Consider the following 24,865-nt stretch of genomic DNA (forward strand, 5'->3'; position numbering starts at 1 on the left):
CATCACTGTACGCCACATAATTTTGAGAGCTCTGTTGAATCTCTCAAGCAGTCCGTTGGTTTGCTGATGGTAGGGTGCAGCAACCAACTGAGCGGATCCCAAGGAGCTTACACAGCTCCTTTAACAAGGCTGACAAGAAATTTGTACCTTGATCTGAGAGTATCTCTTGTGGGATCCCAACTCTGCTGAACAGAGTCCATAGCTCACGAGCTACTGTCTTTGCCTTGGCATTAGGTATTGGAATGGCTTCCGGATAGCGTGTAGCATAGTCGCATTACCACCAGCACAAAACGCTTTCTACTCTTGGTCAGAGGGAGAGGTCCTACTATGTCAATAGCGACTCTCTTGAAAGGCTCATCAATAATAGGCAAAGGGCAAAGTGGAGCCTTGTCTTGGCTTATACTTTTCACCATTTGGCACACATGACACGTTTGCAGTAGTTTGCTACGCGCGCAAAGATGCCTGGCCAGTAGAAACTAGCCAACAGCCTGTCTTTGGTCCGTTCTACACCTTGATGTCCCGACATGGGAATGTCATGTGCCAACTTAAGCAACAAACTGCGGTACTTCTCTGGTACCACTATTTGCTTCTCAACAGTATGTGGAGACTTTGTTGAACTCCACTTCCGATAGAGAATGCCATCTTGCCAGTAACAACAGACTCGATGCTGCTCTATCTCATCAATGGGTACTACCCTGTCTCTGATTCCAGCTAGTGTAATGTCTTCTAACTGCAATTTCTTCAACTCATTGGGTTGAAAATCAGCCCATATTGGATCATCCGAGGTCTCTTCTACCGTCTCAGATTGTGATCCTTTCTCCTCAGACTTCATGTCTGGCGAAGTTAATGAAACTTCTTTCAAGCTTTCTGTTGCTTCTTTCTCTTCCCTTTTCTCTTCTTTTGCTTTTGATCTGGTGGTGATGAGTACTTCTAATCCTGCCTTTTCAAAGACATCCATACCTAGTACAACATTCTTGGGTGAATTACTCTTCACTGCAGCCTTAACCCACCCAGTGAAGTATTCACAATCTAACCACACCCTTGCCACTGGCAAAGTTACTCTACCTATCAATCCCTTGAGTTTGACAGGTTTCTTCTGATATTGATAAGGTTCAACGAACTTCTTATCAACTACTGTTTGGTCACAGGCTGTGTCTAACTTGACCTTCACATTTTGCCCATTTACTGTCCCTTGGACTACTTTGTCAACCTTGTCTATTACAAAAACTTCTGTTAAGTAGGCACTTTTCTCTCTCCTCTTTGGACATTGGGATGATATGTGACCCAGTTCTTGGCAAGAATAGCATCGCCTTTCAGCAGTACTATTGAGTTTACCCCCTGTTGTACCTTTTCCTCTACCTGCTGGATTATATGAACTTGGATTGGACCTGCTTTGCCCTGAACTAGTTGTACCCTTATATTCTGATCTATCCGTCCCATGAGTTTTCTTAGCTAGATTATCATACCATTTCCTTCCACCCATATTCTCAATATGTTTGTCAGCAAACTCAGCCAACTTACTAGCTTGGTTGTTAATCTCTGAACTTTTATCTTTTAGGTAAAGCCGCAGGTCCCTGGGAACTTTGGTCAGAACTTGGTCCATGACAATCAACTCCCTAATTGCCTTACCATCATCTAGTTTAACCCCACTTTGCTGTATCCACTTTTCACTGATTTGTTGCAATTCAGTTACCCATTCCTTAACTGACTGGTCTTGGCCCTTTTCCTTGCTACGAAATTTACGTCGGTAAGTTTCTGCATTTAGCTCATATGCATCGAGAACTGACTGTTTGAGCTTATCATAGTCAGTTATGTGCTCCTTACTTAATCTTCTATAGGCAAGCTTTGCCTTACCAGTGAGCTCAGGTACAAGATATAGACACCAGCTTTTCTTGGGCCAATTATTCATTATAGCAACCTTCTCAAAACACTCCAGATATACATCAATCTCATCTTTCTCATCATCATGTTTGGGAACCTTAACTTTTGTTTTGGTAGGCTTTTCTAACGATTGGCTATCCTTGTCTTGACCGTTATTTTTATCATGATCTAGTTTTGCTTCTGATTGTGACTGTTTGATTTTCAATTCCTCAATTGCTCTGATCTGTTCTAATTCCTTAATCTTAAATTCATGGTCCCTTTCTATCCTATCTGCTGATTGTTTCATTTCATGTTCTCTCAATGCTATCTCCCTCTCTCTCAATTTCCACTCGTTCCTTTCTTTCTCTCTCTGAAATTCAATCTCACTCATTCTCATCTCATATTTTTGTTCTTCTGATAATGAAAATTCCACTTCAGATTCATCATGCCCATGCTCACTATGACCATCAGTACTTGTGCTCTCTTCTTGATTTATAGCACTGGGATCACTGTTTTCTTTATCTTGATCCGACATGATGATCCTTTGGCAATTAATTAATATTATTGATAGATACTAATTAATATTTATTTTTTTTTTTTGTTGTTGAAATTTTGAGCAAAGAAATTTAAATCGAAAAGGGGAGTCTGAAACACAATTTAGCTTTTAGTTACTCACCAGCTGCAATTTTATATTCCATGAAAAGTTTTTGTTCAAGCGTACTGGTAATCAACACATCGTTATAGAGTATCCAGCCAGATGCAATTCATAATGTTCTGATAGTTCAAAACCAAACACTGTCATCAGATAGTGGGTGTTCAAATCCTGTTACTTTCCTTTCAAGCGCGAGGATGTTAATTTTGTTATCCTTGTCTCTAATTCACAAACAGCGAAGTAGACAACAGACCTGTCAAAATTGTTCCAGTTATCCAGACACTAAAGTATCAGAAGGATGTTCCTAGTCCAGAATAAAGTGATTCAAGCATCACAAATAGAGGATTACCAAACAGAATCTTGAAGTATTTCCATGTGCTTCTTAGTGCTTTTGTCCATGTGTCTAGTTTGACACCAAGATTTTCAAAGCAAACCAGTTCAAGCTCAGCTCACGATCATGTGAAATGAAAACTTTGTTCTGGGACTGATTATTCAGAATAATGATCAGCAATCTCATAATCATATATGCGAATCAATATTCCTTTGAAGCTATCTGCAATGAGAATGTCATGATACAGCTCCTGGTAATTAAATGATGTTGACACAGTCATTTATATCTAACAGCAGGGTCCTTTGTGTTGAAGACTGGGGTTCAAGAATGGAAAGATGAAGATCATCCAAGATCTAAGCTGCCTATCCATATAATTGAACAATAAGAACACAAATTTGGCTGTAGAGTAGAGTATGCAGATGCACCTTAGCTAATTACCAGAGTTATCACCAGCAGTAGTATACACGTTATCAACAATCATTTCGATGGCATTTAAATGTTAGATCCCATTCGCTGGTCACCATGTTAGTACCTCGTCTATACTAATCAGACAGGAAGAATTACACTATTGTTGAACCAACTTGATTTGGTTTTAAGCATAAGACATATTTATTTCACTTGTTGACTCTATGCTGGGGTAAGCGAGAGTGTTGGAATGGGATAGGGAGGTTTGTGTTGTGTACTTGAACTTAACCCTTGATCTTGAATTTATGTAACATCTGTTTTATATATATATCCAAATTGGGTCCAAGATTGAGATCAAAATGTCAAGCAATTAACAGACATCACCAAGCAATTAATAATAGACATCACAACAATGTCGAACCAGTCATCATCAACAAGTTTACAAAACATTCAAGAGTTTTTTCTTTCATTTTTTCATCTGACAAATACTTTCAAATTAATAGTACAAATATTCTCAGTATTCGGCATTGGTTGATTAAGTTCTTGAGGTATTCACTGTCATTCCATATCATAAAACAAACAAACAGTGAAAATATTGCACATGTGTTGTAGAAATGATGCAGCATTGCATTAATATGTGTGCCTGCCTCTCAGCTGATCCAAGGAGAGATGGGTTGAAAGCAGAGAAGATATCTTACACTTCCCAGAATCCTTTGCAACATGATACATCACCTCATTACATCAAATGACAAAACATGTTGCTTTGAAGTAGAGAATGAACTAAAAAATAGGCCTATGGGTCGATCGATAGTCATGAAAATAAACATATTTTGCAAGATCTGGATGTGCTCTGTTCATGAGGTACCTTTTGTCCCTATCAACTCATGTTGAACTGGATTGCAGATCAGTACAGAACATTGAAATGGGAGCAATGCATTATGGAGAGTGTAAGTCATCTTCTCTGGGTTGAAAGGTTATGAAGAAATACATGGGAGTCAATAGCATCATGATGTGGTTATCTAGAATTGATGAGAGATGAAATTGATGATGGATTAAGTAATGACATTATGTTGGTGGCAACATGAACATGATTTAATAGCATGCCAGGCTACAGTCATGATAACTGTGTACAAAACATCCCAGATGGGAGGAATATTGTAAATTGCATGGTCATGCTGCAAGAGGTAAAATGGTGGATAGTGTAATATGTTTTCTATCAAATAAGGGGCTGTGCAATAATTATGAGCCCTGGCCTGGGGAGGTAAATTTTTTGGCCAGCCGAAAGAGAGGGCAAGCAAGCGGGGGATATTTAGCACACATTCATGGGTACCTTTTAAATAACATACTTTAAAAAAGGCTTAAGAAAACAGTATGCATACACTTAGGGCCTATATGCAAATTGTCTTGCTTGACACCCTCGCAATATATTTAATAATATAGGCCTATCTAGATCATTTAAGTTTTACAAATTGGGATCCCAAAAATTTGGCATGTGCAAAGGGCCAGCAAAGATTTTGTTCAAAGAGTCTCAAATTGTACTTGTGAGTTGTATCTAGGGCCTATTAATTTATGGTACATAGCACCTAGAACTTTTGTTTTGATTTTGATAAATCTACAAGGCATGATTTACAATCGCTCCTTGATCAGACTACCTTCTTGTAACCAATCTGAGAAGAATTCAGGATACTTCTTTGGGACAAAGAATTCTCTGTAATCTCATCACCAGAAGACATTATTCATAATTTGGATACATTTCATACACATCAAAACTTTGTAAATGAAGATGTGAGGACTAATTGCCACAGAGTTTATAAATGCTAAGTTCATAGTTACCATGTGATATATGTACATTTGGAGTTGTAAATGAGAGTGTTAAAAGTTTTGGGGGCATTGGTCCCTTGCGATTTCCTGGTATAGGTCATTGGCTCTGGGTCTGGTATCTCTTTCTGATGGTTATAAGCCCCAGGAATTTGTTGTAAGATTTTATGTTGCATTGGGTAGCTAGCTGCTGGCTATTTTGCAAACGGCATAATGAAGAAAGAGTTTATTGAGATTGATGAAGATATCAGTCTTTTGACAGGGAGCTATGAAAAAAAAATGAAGGGAAAACTGGCCAATTTCTTTTTAAGATTTGTGAGATTAATGGCTACGATGATCTGTTGAATTTATGCAACTGTCTTTTCTTTGTTCCACATCTGTTATGAATTACGATCGTATTTGTTGATTTTTGCAGTGTTGTGTCTGTCTGGGACATCTTCAAGCTATGTTTTATTCAAATTCACCAGTCCGGGCTATTAATCTTTGTCATGTCTTGTTGTAATAGTTTAATATGAAACTAAATGCCATGCCACTTTAAATTGTATGGATAGGATTCAGTGATATAATCTGATTATTGCGTTGCTGCGTGCTTCTCATAAATATACCCAATGCGTCAATACTATTCCTCAGTGACCTCTGGGGACTGTCTGATATGTTATATTCCATGGCATCTGAAAATGAATACCAAGGACAAAGCCGATGATGACACTGCTGCCTTAATAACCGCACCAATTGGGCTACTTTTAAATGATAATATTGATAATCACTGTGGACCACAATGGCCTCATCCCAATGGCATAGTTCAATAACCTCAATTAAACAATCTTAGTGCAAAATTTGACCTCAAGTTTCAGAGTATGAGCTTTTGTACTCAAATTTTCAAAGGTCAATCAATTAATGTACAAATGTATTGGGGGTTAAAGAACTGTGCCTTGATAGATAAGCATGTTGTGGATTCTAGTGAATAGTAATGGCATTTTAGAATGTGGCGAACACCAAAATCCACCTTAACTGTAATGCACCAAGGGCTTTTTTGGTGACTAGGGATAGAAGGAAGGAATAGAGAGAGAAAACACACAAAGAAGATGGTTGTTTTGCTCGGGATTCAAACCAGAGACCCCTCATGTGCCAAGTACTAGGTTGGTGATCACGAGCCGTGGGTCTTTCGCTGGCCTGGCCAACGAGAGTATGCATACATGCACAGTGCATACAACGTGTTGTATTTTTAGTAGGCCTCCCTACCTGAAAACAAAAATGGTAGCAAACTTCGAACAACATTGTGCAACAGAGCTAGGCATGTTGTAATAATTTTGAATAACTTATTTTAGAATAGTTAAAGATATATGAACGAGTGCATTGAATTGTGAACAATTAAATGGCCTGCCACGCCTAAAAAAAGTCGCAGCACCTTTGCTAAATTGAGCTACTTTTCCAAGTATCCAGGTGTGTCAACTTTCTGCTTTCCAAAGCAGAAAGTTCACAGTTCCTTTCCCTTTAATTTGCAGATTTTGGCAGCCGATCCAGTCTGCAAAATGTTTTATGAACCTTCTCAAGCATTAATTTGTAGAGCTACGTTATTGGAAATTATTGATTGGTCACTGTCATCCGCCCCAATTGGGTGTTTTCTTCACTAGAATTAATAAAAGCACCCAAAAATGAGAATTTTGTGTGCCTTTTCATTTGACTGGTAATTGGGCTCATTGAGCGCCACCTTGATGTGGTGCTTGCCGCACTTTGGGCCTGAAAAGTTGGCAACACTGGCTGATGGATGATGCATGGGCCACACATTTTGAAGATGTGAATTGGGGTTAATGGCCCAATCTGACTTATTGCCACAGTTAAAAGCTTGTCATGTTTTTTATAGGTCTGGCATTTTTTCTTCCCAGAGTGCTCACTGGAGTCTTGATTGCCAGAGATAGATTTTGATGTCAAGATAAAATGGGACAAGCAGTTGTTTCTAAAGTTTTGTGGTGTATGAAAAATCTAGTCACTGTATTACCAGGGATATGAGACTGTCTCATATCCCTGGTATTTGCATGGTGCTTTGGAATGCTTGTTCTGTGAATATGGCTCATATAGTCATTGAGTATTAAAGGCACTTTAATAATCTTGATTACCCCTCTCCACCCAGGTGTATAAATGGGTACTGACATCCTTAAATGCTGGGATGGTAACAAACTTGCTGTGGAGGAGGTGCCCCACAGCATCGTTTCATGGTGGAGTCTGACCTAATCGCTAACAAAAGTGAGATGGGTACTTTATCCTGGCAAAAATACAGGTTTGGTTTCTTTACCTAGTTATCCAAACGATTACATTTCAAGCTGTTTCAGCACATCAGATCAAAGCTTCCATTTGGCACCCCATTCCCTTTTTAAAGGAATTTTTATTTATAGTTCATTTGGCAAGCTTGCCATCCAGAAATCACTTTAAAAGAGCCACTGACTAATTTAGATGTCAAAAAAATGTCACTCTCTACTCCGGTTTTCTCTGTCTCCCCCTCTCCCTATCTCTCAAATGGTGTATCTCTCACTCTCATCTTTGTTCTGGGTTTAAAGTTACAGATGTTGAAAAAGTCTGGTCTACTGGGTACAATTGTGTATCATCATAATTGCACAAATTTAAGTAATGGGAAAAACATTTAACAGCTTTTAAATTTCCATTACAAATGCAGGGGAAGCTACCAACTTGGGCAGACAGAAATTGATTATTCCTGGTGCAGAGTGCATGTGCATTGAGTGCTCTAACTATGAACCAAAACAGCCTCACTTCCATTGGCAGAATTCGTTGACCTCCATCCAACAACCGTAGCTCAAAATTGACCTCAAGTTGCGGAGTATGAGTTTTTGTACCCAGATCTATTCAAAGGTCATTCGGTGAATGAGGAACATATTGGAGTTAAGGAACTGTGTCTGATAGATGAGCTTGTATGAGATCCTACACTAGGTACCACAATGGCCTCATCCCAACGGCATAGTTCAATAACCTCAATTACACAATCATAGTGCAAAATTTGACCTCAAGTTGCAGAGTATGAGTTTTAGTACCCAAATTTTCAAAGGTCATACAATGAGTGTACAAATGTATTGGGGTTAAAGAACTGTGCCCTGATAGATGAGCATGTTGTGCTACACATACTGATGTGCTTGGAGAGCTTGGGGCGAAACATGAACCTGTTTTAATGATACCAAAGTGTTCTAGGCAAGCAATTGTCATTGTGGCACATTATTCATGTTGCTTCTCAAGCAGGTCGTACGAAGTGGGTAGTGATGTCATCATGCATGACTATGTGTTTTTGTGTAGTCATTAATGCTCAGTATGCTAGCCATGCGTGCTAGCCTGCCATAGGCTTCAACATAAAAGTCCCGAAGTTTTGAGATATTTTCTCAAAATATCAAGAACCACTGAACCAATACTAGGCTTGTTTGTACTCATTTTAATGCATTTTTATATGCTGATTCCAAATATGGTCATGAAAAGTTACAATTCTGAAATTTTTGAATTAAAAAATTTTGAAACTTGCCGTCTGCAATCAACACCCTGGTTGCGAGAGTTAAAATCGCTAACATGCTCATGTATCAAGGCACAGCTCTTTAAACCCTATAGACTTGTACACTCGTAGAATGGCTTGTAGTTACACTGGGTACACAAACTCATAGTCCACAGCTTGAGGTCATCATTTGAGATATGATGATTGCATAGAGGTTTCTGAACTATTTCTTTGGAAATGAGGCTATTTTGGGTCATAGTGAATTGAGTTTCCAGTGAAAGTATATTGTTGCAAGGAAGAATAGATTACATTGTGAAGGACTACTCTTTGTATACCAATTGTGGAACCTTTTAATTTGTCCTGAAGTATTAGTGTTGAAAATTCAAATTAGCAACACTAATTGCCTGATTTACAATAAAAATGGTACCGGTACTCATAGAACCTATATAGTGGTGGCACATTGGATTTTTTTTCCAGGGGTTTGGGAGGCGGAATCAGAAAATTACCATAATTGTTTGCCCCCCTCCCCCGACATGTAAATCTAATTTTCTGTGATCTTGTTCTGCCTCGTTAACTTGGAGAGGACTTTCATTTAAAAAAAAATATTCTTTGAATACACAAAACTGAATTTAAAGAAGATTACGGAGTGACCTTTGTGATTGAACAGGACTCTCCTCTCTAATCAAGAACTACCACAGCTCACTCATCTTAGTTTTATTTCTTTGCAAGTTTTCCCACCTATCCCCTAATCCCCCCTCCCTCGTAATCGCTTGGAACTAAAAATAGATGGCTGCATGAGAAAATCAAATAAGCATGGTTTGTACAGAGATGTCATTAGCTCTGTAGTAAGGTAGCATTAAACATTATCCATTCCATTGCAATATACAGGAAAGAAATCTGCTAGCGACACTTTGAAATCTGTCATGGATGAGAAAGCGGAAATGGGAGGCTGACGGGGCGGGAGTTGTTGTAGATGAGAGGCCCACGAGTCAATATATCAAGTAGCACACAAGAGAGCAAATAATCCATTTCTATGTGTATTTACTTTGACATGCATATAGGGTAACATCCCCGCAACGGTCTTCCGATTTGATTTGGTGCATTCTGTTGTGACCTCGCGAACCGTAAAACGATTGTTGCGAGAGGAAGAATAAAGCGGAAAGTAGAGGGCCCCAGAATGTCTGCTCTTTTGGAAAACTATTGAGAAATTTATCGACACATTAGGTGCCAAGAGCATTTCTCTTTCTTTTTTGGCTGCTCCTTCAAAGCGGCATGTTGCATAATGCATGACTGAGGAGTCGTTGCATGCAGCAACTACAATTTGCCAGGCTCTCCGGGGATCGTGTAACAATAGAAGCGGTTTACCCCTCGTTGGATGTAAGATTGCAAGTCAAAATTGGACTGATTAGTGTAAAATGAGCAAGGGGAGGGTATCGAGAGAGTATGGCTGGCAGATTTCATATTACCACTTGAGTTTTTCAATTTTAAAGAATATAAGCTTGATAGCTCTTTTTATAACTTGACTACATGAGAATAGCATGTATGAGCAATTGAAAAAAAAATCATCTTTGCATGTACCAAGTGTGAATTTCAAATTCCATTTTGGTTTGAAGACATGGAGTACAACTCGACTGAATACACTATTTCCATGTGCATATTAAAGTTGCATCTCCTCACCAGATGCATTTAAAAATGAGACTTTAATAGAATTTTCAAGAGCATAATGTAAACCGTGAGTGCATTCTCTACATCCAACCTAATATTGATTATGCGGTCCTTGGGAGCGAAATAATACCTGAAAATCCAGATATTTTGAGGAATCTACTCAAAACTTCTCATCAGACTTGAGTTTAGGCCCCGAACAATCGATTTTGAGTTTCCCGTCACATAATTTTTGAAAACAAGTGAGGTAACTTTTTCATTATTCATTATTCATTATTTTCGTGACTTTCATTATATGACAAAATGCGAGTGTAAAACATGTTGTTAGCTGTTGTTATTTACCGCTCACTCACTCAAAGGATGTTTAACCAAAGATATAAACTTGCAAAGAGGCTGCAAGGTCAAAATTGATACCAATTCAGTCCTTCGTTTTAAAGAAATCATTGGAGCTCAATTAATTGCTCTCCTGGAATTGTTCAGGAGCGCAACTTTGAGCACTTAAAATTACACTCCTGGTAGAACCGAGGAGCTCAATTTGTGCTCCCAATTGAACATGAAGGCAGATCGATCTGCGTCCATATCCCATGCATTTGTTGTATGTGGACGCAGACAAAACTTCAAATTTAATCATTAGTTGAAGATGAAAATTAGAAATTTCCATTCTTAATTCTTATCAATATTTTTTAATAATAAAAGCCCCAAAATTTTGACCAACCTGCTAAGAATTGAAGTAAATTCTGCAATATTTGTAAATACAACGTCAGGAAATCTTGCACTTTGTGTATGCTTTCCGTAACGATGGTTTGATGGGGAAATCCCAGCCAGTCCCAGCCGGCGACCGTTGATGAAATCACACTTTGTTTTGTGTATTACAGGCGTATGCGTGGCGGCCTGACAACATGAGGTTAATGTTTATTTACTTATTTATCACAACCTGAAAATATCCAGTTTTTAATGTTTTAACTTTATTTCATCATAAATAATCCACGTTTCATTTATTAATATTATTGTTACGTTGTGTAAAAGCAATTTTAAAGGCAAAATCGAAATGATAATTTTTTTTTTATTATTGTGGCACCACGTGTTTTAGCGCGGACCCCGGAAGTACAAAAATTTGCTAGAAATTGGCCGAGTTTTCGCATGTTTTTGCACCTGTTTCTGACCATGTTTTGGACCAAAACTGACACAGAAATGAAACCATATATCGTAGCGACTGGAGATGGAATATTAGGTCGAAAATGTACTTAATTTAATTGAACAATTGGCATTTGATGTGTTCGGTTCGCCAGAGCCGAGCAGCCATTCTTGAAAAAAATATTTTTGTTCGACCGCATATTTCGTGCAACAGTGTCACAATAGAGCAGAGTTGAAATATATAAATTTTGCCATTTTTGTACAATCAAATTAATGTAAAACGATACCAAGTACTATTTTAAAATATATGATTGATATTTATGAAAAGAAATCCAAAAATAACAGAATCAATATATTTTTTTTTAATTCGCACAAACATCACTATTCATTGTGCGATTTCGCGAACAGCACTGTAGAATCATTGATCTGCATGACAGCATTAATCTGTCAGTCCAGTATATGATACGCACGTGGAAAAGGACAGCGACGTCCAGGCGACGTCAACATATTTACAAAGTGTTGCGAACCGGGCCTACAGGATCTAGGCTATCACTATCAGATGCCAATCAACCGGCCGCAATGAGTTTACTGCCGGTAGCGAAATCGATGTTTTGAATTTGATTTTTCCACTAAAAATGCACGGATTTCATCGGTTTTTTTTTTTTTTTTTTTTTAAGTTTTTTTTTTTTTTTCGAAAATCGCAATAATGAATTCAAGTGCGGGCCCAAAAATGAAGTGCGGGCGGGCGACGGGAAACTCAAAATCGACTTTGCCAGGCCTTATGAAAGGGGTACACAGATTGAGGTTAAAGGTCACACAAGGGTCAGTGTGTCATTCTGTCATTGATTCCATTCAGCTGATAGTACCAGCAATTCCATAAGAATGTCATAAATTTAGGAAATGGATTATAGTCCCAAGAAAAGGATGCCGAAAATCCTACTTAGATCATATTTCAGAATTTCAATTTTTTTTTCTGCAAGCCACTCTTTTGCACCATTTGCCTACCTAATAGAGCCTCAGCCGAGTCTGTAATAGAAGCATGAATTATGCAGTGTCACGGCCTCGCACATACCGCATCAAAACATCCATGTGACGATTCATATGGCGCATTGTTTTATAGCAATAGTGGAGTTACATATGTGTGCATGCGTTTGTACTTTGTTCCTGAGGAAAGGGGGAGTGCGAGATGTGAACGATGAGTGGTTTGAAGGGGCTATTGATTCTCGTCTGCTGTAAAATGTTTTGTGATGTGTGCAGCTGGAGGGCTGACATGATGGTGGATATATTGTTTCATGAGTTTTTCATCGCCATTTTTTCGTTCTTGATTTCAAACTTCAGGATGCTGTGAAGGAGAGTGGGAGGAAGATATATTTGCAGGACATGTCCCAAAACACCAGAAATTTGAGCTTCTCAAGAGTGCAAACATTTTTGTACATTTCGTTTTATGTTGAGGCATATAAACAATTATCTGCTGACAAGTGATCACCTAATTAAATAGCGATTAATCTCCACGCCGAGTCCATGATATGATAGCAGGGATATGCGCAGGCAGAGCTTTCCAAATGCACTTTCAATAGGTTATTCCATTTAAAATCCACACTACCCCTGTTGAAGATTTTGGAAATATCTCTGACAGAGGAAGTATGAATTTCAAATGGAATTTGCACATTAGCAGCTCCATTTGAAACTCACTCTCCCTCAGGGGAAGATTGAGGTTGAATCTTTCTTACAGGGTGTATGAAATTCAAATGGAGCTGCCTAATGTGTGCTCATTCCATTTGAAATTCATACTCCCCCTGTGGCAGGTATTTCCAAAATCTTCCACATGGGTAGTGTGGAATTGAAATGAAATAGCCCAATTATATTATCTACGATTTGTATTTTATCCCAGCCATAACATTGATCACTATCTCTAAATTTCCAAGTATAAAAACATTGCCAACTATAAAAAAATTATTAAATAGTTCTATAAAAAGGTTTTTACCCTAGCAAGTACTAAATTTATGTTGAGTTTTTCCAGACATTTGGCTGGCATATCCATTGCTAGAAGTCCAGTTCCTGTTTCAGGCTAAAGGAAACAAGCACACAGCAGTTTATTTCTGCAGTTGTTGGCATACTTTGCGTTAATGATTCCATATAAGGATAAAAAAATAAAATCGTTATTGGGAACTTGCTTTTGTGATTCAAATTTTGCTGCATTTTGTGTGTGTGTTGACTTGATTGGTATATGGTTCAATACAACATCTATTTTTGGTATCAAAGTGAAACACAGAAATGTGCAGGTAGATTCTGGATGAGGATACACTGTGTTGTGTAGTCACTTCAGGAGTGATAAATTTTATAGATTAGATGGTCTATGGTTAGATACTACAGTTGTTCATGAAATGACATAGCATGACATTACGGTCGATCCTTCATGTAATTATTTCGTGTAAGCTAATCCTAACTCTAACCCTAATCCTAACCCTAAGCCTAATCCTAATCATAACCCTGATCCTAACCCTAATCTTAAACTAACCCTAACCCTAACATTACAGACCGAATTGTGCCAACAACGAAATCTTTGTATACATTATACCTCCCGTTAGCAGAACTACTAGTAGCTCTCAAACATGCAATCACGACCCCGAACACCTCTCCTGATGTACTGAATCTTATAAAAAGTTTAATAGATTTATGACATGCCCACACAGGGGGTGCAGATTTCAAATGAAATCACCCATTCAAGTAACTCGATTTGAAATTCACACTCCCTGTGTAAGTGTGTAGATGAGTAAGGTCATGCAATACATAAGGGGTGTTTATGATTTCAACTGAAATCCCCAGTACGATCTAAAACATGCCAATCTACGAGGACACAGTCCTTGACATCAATACAACTGTACTGACCTTTTAAACATGTTGGGTACAAAAACTCATACCCCCACAACCTGAGGTCAACATTGAAGCTATGGCAGTTATCGAACTATGTAATCAGAGATGAGAGCATTGTGGCTCATACAATGCTTCCCCCCTTCCTTTTCTTGGTAAATGTTAACCCCGGATGTTAACCCACCAAGACATTCATTATTACATTACACCAGCAATTGACACGATGGCACCAGTAGTTTATCTTGTTCAGACTTCTTAATTACTTCATCACATCCTCCCTCCCTCCCTCCTCCAGATTCTTCTTCTTACCAACACAAACTCGGCGACGTAACTTGATTCCATTTCAGCTGTCAGTTTGACAAATATATTTTGTTCTTTGGCGTGACATGCATCTCTCTCCCTACATTTTCGCTGATAGTCAAGAAGGGTGAAGGAGTATTGTATTTCCTGACTGAGGGCATAATTGGCAGACAAAATAAAGACGTATTGAGATTTTGTTTTCTCACCATCTATTTATTTCTATTAATAGCCTCCTCTGGAATGACTAAGTTTGCAAACATTCATTTACGAGTATGTTGAGAGAACAGCTTCTGGTGATATGTGGGTATGAGGGGATTTGCAAGTTTGGGAATCAGAAACTTTAGCATTTTGCCTCAAGTTTTGTTATTTATAGATTGGAGATACCCTGGGTAGAAAAGTTTTCAGACAGTGCTAATAATAATATAATATCAATATAGTAATTGAAGCTAACATGCAGCTCTAGAAACCCACCCTATATCAGTGTGAGAAGGAAAAAGGTTGAGGCCCTAGTTACACTCCATATTGAGGCTGCCCAGGAGGCTGCCATATAATTTTAACCCAAAGAAGTTGTCAGACTTCAAGAGTTGGACTCCACCATATTTGTGTGCTGCTCATGGAAAGGGAAAACAGTACCTTATTATTTTGCCATGTTCTTGGGCAATTTGATCTTATGTGTATGTTTAGGATATGTGAGCTATTTGTTGATGTTAGCGCAACTTGTCTATGTGCAAACCTCTGCAACAATGGTTTTATGATACTTATTATCATCAGTCAGTTTTGGGTCTTAGCCACAAAATTTTGGTTCCCATGATTGACAGACCAGTATGGCATTTTGCCCCCATAGTGTTACACAGGGTTATAATACAAAGTCCAAGATCTCCTAGTTAAACATTTGTTTCAAACAGATTTTTAAGACTTGATGGAAAGTTACATTGTGATGAAGTTCTGGTCATTTTATGGAGGCCGAGAGCTCGAGATCACTGTTACTTTGCAAATAAGTAGTCATCATAGCTAATTTCTTGTATTTGTTTGTTTTCCATCATTTCTAGGTTTACGTCACAACAGAGAGTAGGTTCAACAGCGTGGCAGAGCTCGTCCACCATCACTGCAAAGATGCAGACGGACTCATCACGACGCTGCGCTATCCCGCGGCCAAAATGAACAAACCGACCATCTACGGAGTGTCACCGACGCCGGACGAGTGGGAGATAGAAAGAACGGACATTTCGATGAAGAACAAACTGGGAGGGGGACAATACGGGGAAGTATACGAGGCGATATGGAAAAAACATAACAAGGTGGTGGCTGTGAAAACATTAAGGGTGAGTAGAGGACATTAAGATGGAAACAATAGGCTATTCCATTTTAAGTTCACACTACCCCTGTGGAAGATTTTGGAAATATTTTCTACAGGGGAAGCATGAATTTCAAATGGAATGAACACATACGGCAGCTCCATTAGAATTTCACACACCCTCTGAGAAAGACTCAACCTGAATCTTCAACAGAGGGAGGGTGAGTTTCAAATAGAGTTGGTTAATGTGCTAATTCCTTTTGAAATTCATACTCCCCCAATGGAAGATATTTCCAAAATCTTCCATAGGGGTAGTGTGAACTTTAAATGGAATTGCCCAATTGAAGACATGAAGTACAAAATGCTGAAAAGTGAAACAATTGCTCACTTAAAGGAGCAATTTGTGATTTTAGCTTTATCATTTTGGGTTATAGTTCAATGGATTTCACAAACATTACAAGTTTTTGCAGACATTAAAAAGGACCTTGCAAAAGATTAAAGCCTCATAAACTTGGGTCCAGGAAGGGGTCTTAGGTTTCTGTTGCTATAAACATCTTTTTATGAGGAAGTGGGGGATAGTGTCATGGATCAACAAAATGCCCCTTTAGGATTGTGTAGCTTGCTGCTTCCATCCCACCAATTGCATAAGTCATCACATAATGATCCATGCAAGAATGTGTGACAAAGTTATTGAGCAGAAGAAACTGCAATCATATTTGACATGATCTGATGCAAAAAAGGTTTTTAAAAAACTTGTGAAATTGAGATGGAGGCAAAAAGGGGGAGCATAAAAGAAAAACTTCCTTTGCCTCCTTGGATCAGATCTTGTCACACATTCTATAGGGTAGAGATGACTAAGTGCAGACAGCAGAGCGTGGGTGACAAGAACATTATATCAAATCAATGGGAAAGGCACATTACAAGGACAAGAGTTGTGGGGTAACATATAGGGGAGCAGACTCGCAGAGGACATTTGACAGAGGTAGCACTGTAAATGTTTTGCAGATTAAGCTTACTGCTAACTGTCCAGCATGTATTATTTTGCACAAGGTCCTATGCACATGCTTAAAATTGACCTTGCAAAAGATAATAGCCTCTAAAACTTGGGGTCCAGGAAGGGGTCTGTAGGCTCTTACTACATGAGAAGTGGAATTGTGGGGGTCCATCTGGTGAACTTTGAGGCAGTACCCCAAGTGCAGGTTAGTACCACCATGATGACATGCAGTAAGAAGTATGTATAAAAAGAGGTACTTCTGTCAATGTATGAAATGTTCTTTCTTACGAGGATAAAAAGGGATTTGTTATTAAAGATATTTGACCAATTTGTTAATTTTTGCAGGAAGAGAACATGAAAGTGGAAGAATTCCTAAGTGAAGCAGGCGTTATGAAATCAATCAAACATCCCAACCTAGTCCAATTATTAGGTAAGTTGTGTGTTCTGTACAAAAAATATTTTGTATCTGTCACAGAGTGGTCATGTCATGGATGGCTCAAAGACATGTAAGAAAACTGCATCTGGATAATCCAAGGCTCAGCGCCACAAAGACCTATGTCCTTTAGATGCTATGCATTCGTGTAAAGCTTAGAAGTTTAAAGATGAAACTATTACTTTTCAAGTGCACTAAATTGGATTTATGTCTTTTTGCTTTTGATTATTGGTTAATGGAAATTGATCTTTATGCTGCTGAGCCCTTTGCTATCTATATACAATGGGCTATTCCATTTAAAGTCCACATTACCCCTGTAGAAGATTTGCAAAATATATTCCACAGGGGAGTATGAATTTTAAATAGAATGAACACATTAGGCAGCTCCATTTGAATTCCATACACCCTCTGAGAGAGATTCAACCTGAATCTTCCACAGAGGGAGGGTGAGTTTCAAATAGAACTGAAAATGTATTAATTCCATTTGAAATTCATACTCCCCTTGTGGAAGATATTTCCAAAATCTTCCACAGGGGTAGTGTGGATTTTAAATGGAATAACCCAATTGTCCACTCAGCAGCTAGTGGACACATGTCTTTGTGTCACGGACCCATTGTAAGTCCAGTACTTAGCAAATGTTCAGGCTATTAGAAATACTAGTGGGCTAGTTATGAAATACAGGATTTGGACCAATTGAATGAGTTGAGAATGAGCCGTGATCTCTGTGAAATCATTCTTTGCCATGGCCTTATACTGATATTGGTGAAGCAGGGATTAAACCATTGTCACTATTATGGAATCACTCTCTATAACCATATTTCAATGCCTTCTTCTTTTCCATCAGGTGTGTGCACTAGAGAGCCACCATTCTACATAGTAACTGAATTCATGCCTTACGGCAATCTACTAGAATACCTACGAGAGAACGATGAGAACAGCGTACAAGCTGTAACGTTACTGTACATGGCAACTCAAATAGCTTCCGCTATGAGCTACTTAGAAAACAAGAATTTTATCCATAGGTAAGTCTGAGCGTGTCTGTACATACTCACTGAGTATTACTCACTCACTGAGTATTACTCACTCACTGAGTATTACTCACTCACTGAGTATTACTCACTCACTGAGTATTACTCACTCACTGAGTATTACTCACTGAGTATTACTCACTCACTGAGTATTACTCACTTGAGTATTATTCACTCACTGAGTATTACTCACTACTCACTGATTATTACTCACTACTCACTCACTGAGTATTACTCACTACTCACTGAGTATTACTCACTCACTGAGTATTACTCTCTACTCACTCACTGAGTATTACTCACTACTCACTGAGTATTACTCACTCACTGAGTATTACTCACTCACTGAGTATTACTCACTCACTGAGTATACTCACTCACTGAGTATTACTTTGAGTATTACTCACTCACTGAGTATTACTCAGGGTAAAAAAAACTTTGATTAGATCATGTAAAATAAATTTTTTGATTTTCATTTCTAACAACTTTGGTTTGTGCTGTCTCATGTTAAACCAAGTTCAACTTAATAAGAGCATTTGACACTGGGCATACTAGTGACTTTTCCCGATACAACAACTAGAAGCATTAGATGTGGGTGTCAAAAAATAGGCTACACTAGTAGCGAATGCTTACAGTTTGTCTAGTAGAACATGGCCCCATCCATTAACCTTTGTTATCTCATACACACTGTCTCAAAGTCATGGTCCGTCTACCATCTTTCTCTTTATCTTAAATAACTAAAGTGTGTTCGGAGTGCATATGCCCCATTTGTGTAAGATCCATGCATTTTTTGTTGTAGGTCACATTCCACCTTATACTGAACGTAGTAATTATATGATATGGCCCTTATTGTCATGTCTGATATTAATTTAGTTGTGAGCCGTAGTGACTCGAGGCCAAAATCACATTTTCCCAGTTCTCACACGAATGCACAGCAATAACACACTGTTTGATTAAGTTAACAAAATTTGAATCTGTAATGAAAAGTATTATATGATTGATAATGGATCATTCACATACAAAATGAATACAAAATTTTTGATGCACTCAATCATCCAGATGATTGATGCATATCCTTATTCATTTGTACACTTAATTTATATATATCCTTTTTGCGTATAAAATCCTTGCATAGATAACAATTTCCAAAATGGTGCTGCTTTCACCAATCACTCAGCAAATACCCTCCTTCCTTAACACCTTGCACTCATCTCTCTTTCTCTCCATCCATTCAACAGAGATTTAGCCGCCAGAAATTGCCTACTAGGAGAGAACCACCTGGTCAAGGTGGCCGATTTCGGTCTGGCCAGGATAGTACCAGGAGAAATCTACACGGCCCAGGCCGGTGCCAAATTCCCCATCAAATGGACGGCACCGGAGAGCCTCGCCTACAACAAGTTTTCCAACAAGTCTGATGTATGGGGTGAGTAGAAGGAACGAAGAGAACGAACTAAAAGTTCAATGGGTCCTTTCGTGGGGGGGGGGGGGTGTCAAAAAGTCTGATTACGCTTGTAAAAAAACTAGGTAGTTAAAATAGTGTTCGAAGTTGATCTTTTGGGATGGAGTTTTCAACATTTCACACTTTCGTTTCAGGGAGGGAGGGGGTCAGCTTTCTTACGAAAGCACATCAAACCTTTGATTTGTTTCCAAAGATAAAACTAAGGTAAAATTATTGGACATTTTGTACCAGTCAATGGTGCATCCTATGGTTTCAAAATGATTATTTTGCTGGTCACAAATGGTTATTATGATAAATAATAATATTTGATTTGGAAAGGAATAAAATGAGGGCTCAATGCAACACCTGAGCTCCATTAGCTCCCGTGGGTAATGCACAATTACATTTATACACAACATTATACAGGGGGCAGCTAATAGAGGAGACAAGGCAGTGTAGCAGTGAGCCCTCAAAAAGTACCTAAGAATTGTCTTTTATAACTCTCTCCACGCTGGTGTCGACTGCAGACGACAAGTTTTTGAAAAAAATTCAAAATTCAAAAATTTTAGAATTGTAAATTTTCATGATCATGTTTGGAATCAGAATGAAAAATGCATAAAATTGAGTACAAACAAGCCCAGTATCAGTTCAGTGGGTCTTAGATAGCTCTGGATATTTTGAGAAAATATCTGAAAACTTCTGGCTTTTTATGTTGAAACCTATGACCAGCACGCAAAGCATTAATGTTGTATTACAATTCCTTCTTGTTTACAGCATTTGGCATTCTATTATGGGAAATTGCAACCTATGGCAGTTCACCGTACCCAGGCGTAGAGCTACAACATGTCTACGAGAAACTGGAGCGAGGTTACCGTATGGAACGACCAGAAGGATGCCCTCTAGACGTCTACAACCTCATGCTCAAGTGTTGGGATTGGAAGCCCGACGAGAGACCAGACTTTCTCGAGATCCACGACATGATGAATAACATGTTCAAGAATTCCAACATCGACGAGGAGGTGGAGAAGTCGTTGAAGAGGAGGAAGGAGCCACCTAGTCTGCCGGCAAAGCAGAGGAGCATCAGAAGAGCTGCCGGTGGCGGCGGAGACGGTGATCATGGTAAGGAACGCTGCCCTCCCTCCAAAGTAAAACTGCACACAGTATCTACTTAAATCAGTAGATTTTAAGTTTCACATCACAAAGTACTAGTAAAAGATGTATTTGCACTCACTCCTGTCCTAAAAACTTTTGTGTATTTTCTTGCTAAATGTAGTTGTGTTACAAAGCATTTTACCTAAAATGGTGTTGTTTGTTTTTTCCAGTTCCGTCAAGACGAGGTGGACACCATGAAGAGTCCCCAGAATCCAACAAGAAGAGGATGTTCCCCAAGATACCATTCCATGGCCGTGGCAAGAAAGACAAAGAGGAGAGAAGGAGAAGCTCCAACGTGGATGACGACAACAAAATACCAGCAGCAATGATTCATGACGGCGGCGATAGAACGCGGAAAGGATCTCCGCAGCATAGACGCGAAAACGGTGGTGCACAAATCAAAATGGACTCAGTTAATCAAGAATTGAATTCTTGCTTGAATAACGCCCAAGATGTAAGAATAGCAAACGCCACACCGGAATCTTACCCAACGGGGACGGCAACGCGGAAGGCGCTCAAACCCCCCAAAACGCGGAGAAATAAGAAAGCAAGGGAGCGAGAGAGAAAGCCAAGTGAAAACGATGATGATGACGGCGGACAACAATTTCCAATTCCTCGATCAAATTCCAGTCCTACCATGGATCGCAAGCCGTTTATTCCAATAGACAAGCCTGATATTTCGACTGATGGGCACGACCAGCAGACAACGATAGGCAGGCAAATTCTAAGACCGCCCCCAAGAGTTGACAGAGTGCATGTTGCACATGCGGAACGAAAGCTCTTGAGGTTGGCAGCAAGGACCAGTTAACAAAAACGGCTTCGCTGCCGCAAAGAAATGATCCCGATTCCATCTCGCAACGCAGTTTCAGTATGGAAGACGTAGATAGTGGTAGGGACAGACCGATGACGCCGAAAGGCTATCGCGAAAAGACAAGAACAATTCAAAGGCCGAAAATTCCTCCACCAGCTCCACCCCCAACAACTCATGATTCCTCACCGACAAGTCCGACACTTGTAGCAGCCAACAAACCAGCATTCACACTTCCCAAACCATTACCGCACGGAGGAGCCAAACCACCAATCACGAGCCCTAAACCAGTCATCGCAAGCCTCAAACCGGACTTTCCAAGTCACAAGCCACTCCCACCGGCAAAGCCGTCAACGTTAGACACACGACGGGGCTCCATGAGGCGACAAGTGGCGATAGATGGGGAAAATGTCGGGCTGGTAACTAAAGACTCGCTATTGCAATTAGCTGCTGCCTTTGAAGCGTCGTCAAGAACTGTGTTGCACCAGAGAGATTACTCACGGTGCAATGATCTATGTGTAGATGCCGAAGTGTTCTACAACTCGTGTAGGAAATACGTTGATTCGGTGTCGGTGCGCGTCAAATTCTCGTTGCGAGAGCATCTAACAGGACTTGAGAGGGACGTAGAAACGCTAAAGATCAAATGTGGCTCGGGATCACACGAGCAGCTCGAGGCGATCATTGGCGATCTACAGGCAAAACTAAATGACATCAAGGCTGTGATCCAGCGATAATAAACGTGTCAATTTTGTTGTTTTTTGCCATATATATGTACTGTTATATGAAGATTATACTGGAATTTCAATTACTTGATAGGAGGGGGGAGAGATATGTCGTTATGAATTCGCTTTTGCCAAGTTTAGTTTTTGGGTTTTCTGGAAGTGTTCATCAGTAAATGTGTTTTGTTTATTTGTCTTTTTAATGTGCCAATTGATGAAATAACTTAAGGTGGCGATTTTGTTGTTTCAAACTATCTTCACTGACTTGCAATCAAAGCAATTACAATTCTTAGTAGAGGCTTTCCGAACTTGCTAATGCTCGCACTGTTTATAGCGTGAGTAGTACCATGCCATGTCAGGGTCAGGCAGTACGATTATGCTTGTTCAGAGAATGTGATGCTGTTTAAATATGGCTGTGAGCTTAGTTTATACAACAAAATACCTTATTCGATACTTTATAACAGGTAGAAGGTACGTATCAAGACCTATTTAACTGTTATAAAGTCTTGAAAAACCAGCCTTGATTATATAACATTGATATATATTTGTTTTACCCCTCAAACAAATAAGTACACAACTATAAATTGAAATAAGTTCCACTTTGAACTATCAAACTTAAAAAGATTTTAGAGTCAAAATAACATAAAGCAGATAAGCCTTGATCACTTCTTCAACTGCAGTGTTTGATTATTTGTACAAAAAATGGGACAAGTGCCAACAAAATTGTTCGAGTTCCAAATCAAATTCATATCCCCTGATCTGGAATTACTCCTATCCCAGTACCGGAAAGTAGCACTTCAATTAGTCCCAGCACAGATATTAAAAACTGCCAAACTACAGCACTATTGTCAAATCAGAACTTGAAAAATATTAACCACAAACTGCTTTTTTTTCTTTATAATTTATGTTTCTTTTGTTTTAAATATGTAAGGGCAACATGGTTTTGTTATGCATTCATAACTCAGTGTATTTTGCAACTTAACAACTTTTCTATATTATGTGTTTTGAAATAAATTACTATTAAAGAGGCTTAACTGATTGAAATTTGCACTAATGTGGTACATATTGTATTATGTATAAGGCAAAAAAAAAGATTGTTTGCTTGTCCTCCACCGACCAACCCTAATCTGGAAAAAAGTTTGTTTTTTTTACTGTAAATGAATACCAACATTAATTTTGGAAATTCCAGAAAAAGTTTTTTTTTTCTTTCAACATCATGACATCCTGAAAAGTTTTTTTATTTCTATACACTTCTAAACTGTTTTAAAAACATGAATGAAGGGGTATGCAGAAGAGAAATATCCCAATTCACAACTATTTGGGTTATTTATGAAGCTAATTAAAAGCATACAGTCATGTTTTAGCTATGACCTTAAAAAAAATATTTAAAAAAAATCCCGACCAACCGACCCAATTTTGAAAAAGTTGTGGGGGACAAGCAAATTATCTTTTTTGGGGGCCTAACCTATTGGCAGGCATTCCGAGCAGGAATATGATTCTTCCTTTATATTCATGTCCTTTTAAAATGAGCCATGAGTGCCATGTGAAACAACCACCCCTGTAGAAGAAAATGGTACGGTCCAAAAGCAGAACGTTGGTTGCATTGGTGTATTTACAAAACAGGGGCTTGTGGACGGTCCATTTCTTTCTGCAGGGGTGGTTGTGTATTGTAATTTGTATTAAATCGCCTTTTTTTAAATAATCATTGTGTAATGCTCCTAAGGTTAATTGTGTAATGATGTTATTTAGGTTTTTGAGGTATATAAGGTGAAAAAATGCCATTTTGAGTAATTGAGTGTGTACAGTTTGGAAGCTTTAAAACTCCTTGTTTACTAGAAACAAATGTGTATCCACAAACTGGGTAGGTCCTGATGATAAGCTTACACTGGGTTTCAGAGAAGAACGGCAGTCCCTTGCTCAGATTGATAATAATAATGTTAATGAGCGACATATGCTTTAAGAGTGCTGATCTGCGCCGGCCCACAATTTGACGCACAATCAGCCAATCAGATTATCGGTCTGTTGCTATGATTGTCAGACGATTGATTCAGCCAATCAGAACCCCACTTCCATATTTACGCGCTGCACGCTCTCAAAATGTAAACAAGTGCCATTCTTCTCTGACAAAAACTGTAATATATTCATCTCATCAAAATTATTACGATTGACTAAACTGAACTGGACAGTCAATTTATTGGATACCTGATAGATCATTGACCCATAACCAATGATTCTTTGTACCTTGATAGTAACCACATCACTTGAAATCCATACACCCCCTATGGAAGACATGATCTTAATCTTCAACAAAGGGGGTGTGAATATCAAATTCAGTTACCTGAATCGGTGAATCCATTTAATATCTACATTCGCTATGTCATGTCTTCCATAGGGGGTGTATGGATTTCAATCAGAATAGCCCTTTTGGTTCAGAGGTCTACTCCTTAGGGTCAATGGTTGTCATTTCACAGGTTCATTA

The 24,865-nt window shown here is 38.8% G+C and overlaps 2 protein-coding genes across 2 annotated transcripts in view; both read left to right on the top strand.

Annotated features, from left to right (window-relative positions):
• Positions 1-21,667, top strand: part of LOC140137398 (tyrosine-protein kinase ABL1-like) — a 77,195-nt gene extending 55,528 nt beyond the window's left edge. The window contains exons 4-9 of the mRNA XM_072159041.1: positions 15,570-15,842; positions 17,154-17,238; positions 18,086-18,263; positions 19,508-19,692; positions 20,482-20,826; positions 21,030-21,667. Coding sequence (XP_072015142.1) covers positions 15,570-15,842; positions 17,154-17,238; positions 18,086-18,263; positions 19,508-19,692; positions 20,482-20,826; positions 21,030-21,667 — 1,704 coding nt within the window. The remainder of the gene's footprint in view (positions 1-15,569; positions 15,843-17,153; positions 17,239-18,085; positions 18,264-19,507; positions 19,693-20,481; positions 20,827-21,029) is intronic.
• Positions 21,668-21,729: 62 nt separating this feature from the next.
• LOC140137399 (uncharacterized) lies at positions 21,730-22,878 on the top strand. Its single transcript, XM_072159042.1, has one exon. The coding sequence runs from the start codon at positions 21,730-21,732 to the stop codon at positions 22,399-22,401; it is 672 nt and encodes a 223-aa protein (XP_072015143.1). The 3' UTR covers positions 22,402-22,878.
• Positions 22,879-24,865: the final 1,987 nt, after the last annotated feature.

This window comes from Amphiura filiformis, chromosome 17 (assembly GCF_039555335.1).
Source record: "Amphiura filiformis chromosome 17, Afil_fr2py, whole genome shotgun sequence".
Classification (NCBI taxonomy): Eukaryota; Metazoa; Echinodermata; class Ophiuroidea; order Amphilepidida; family Amphiuridae; genus Amphiura; species Amphiura filiformis.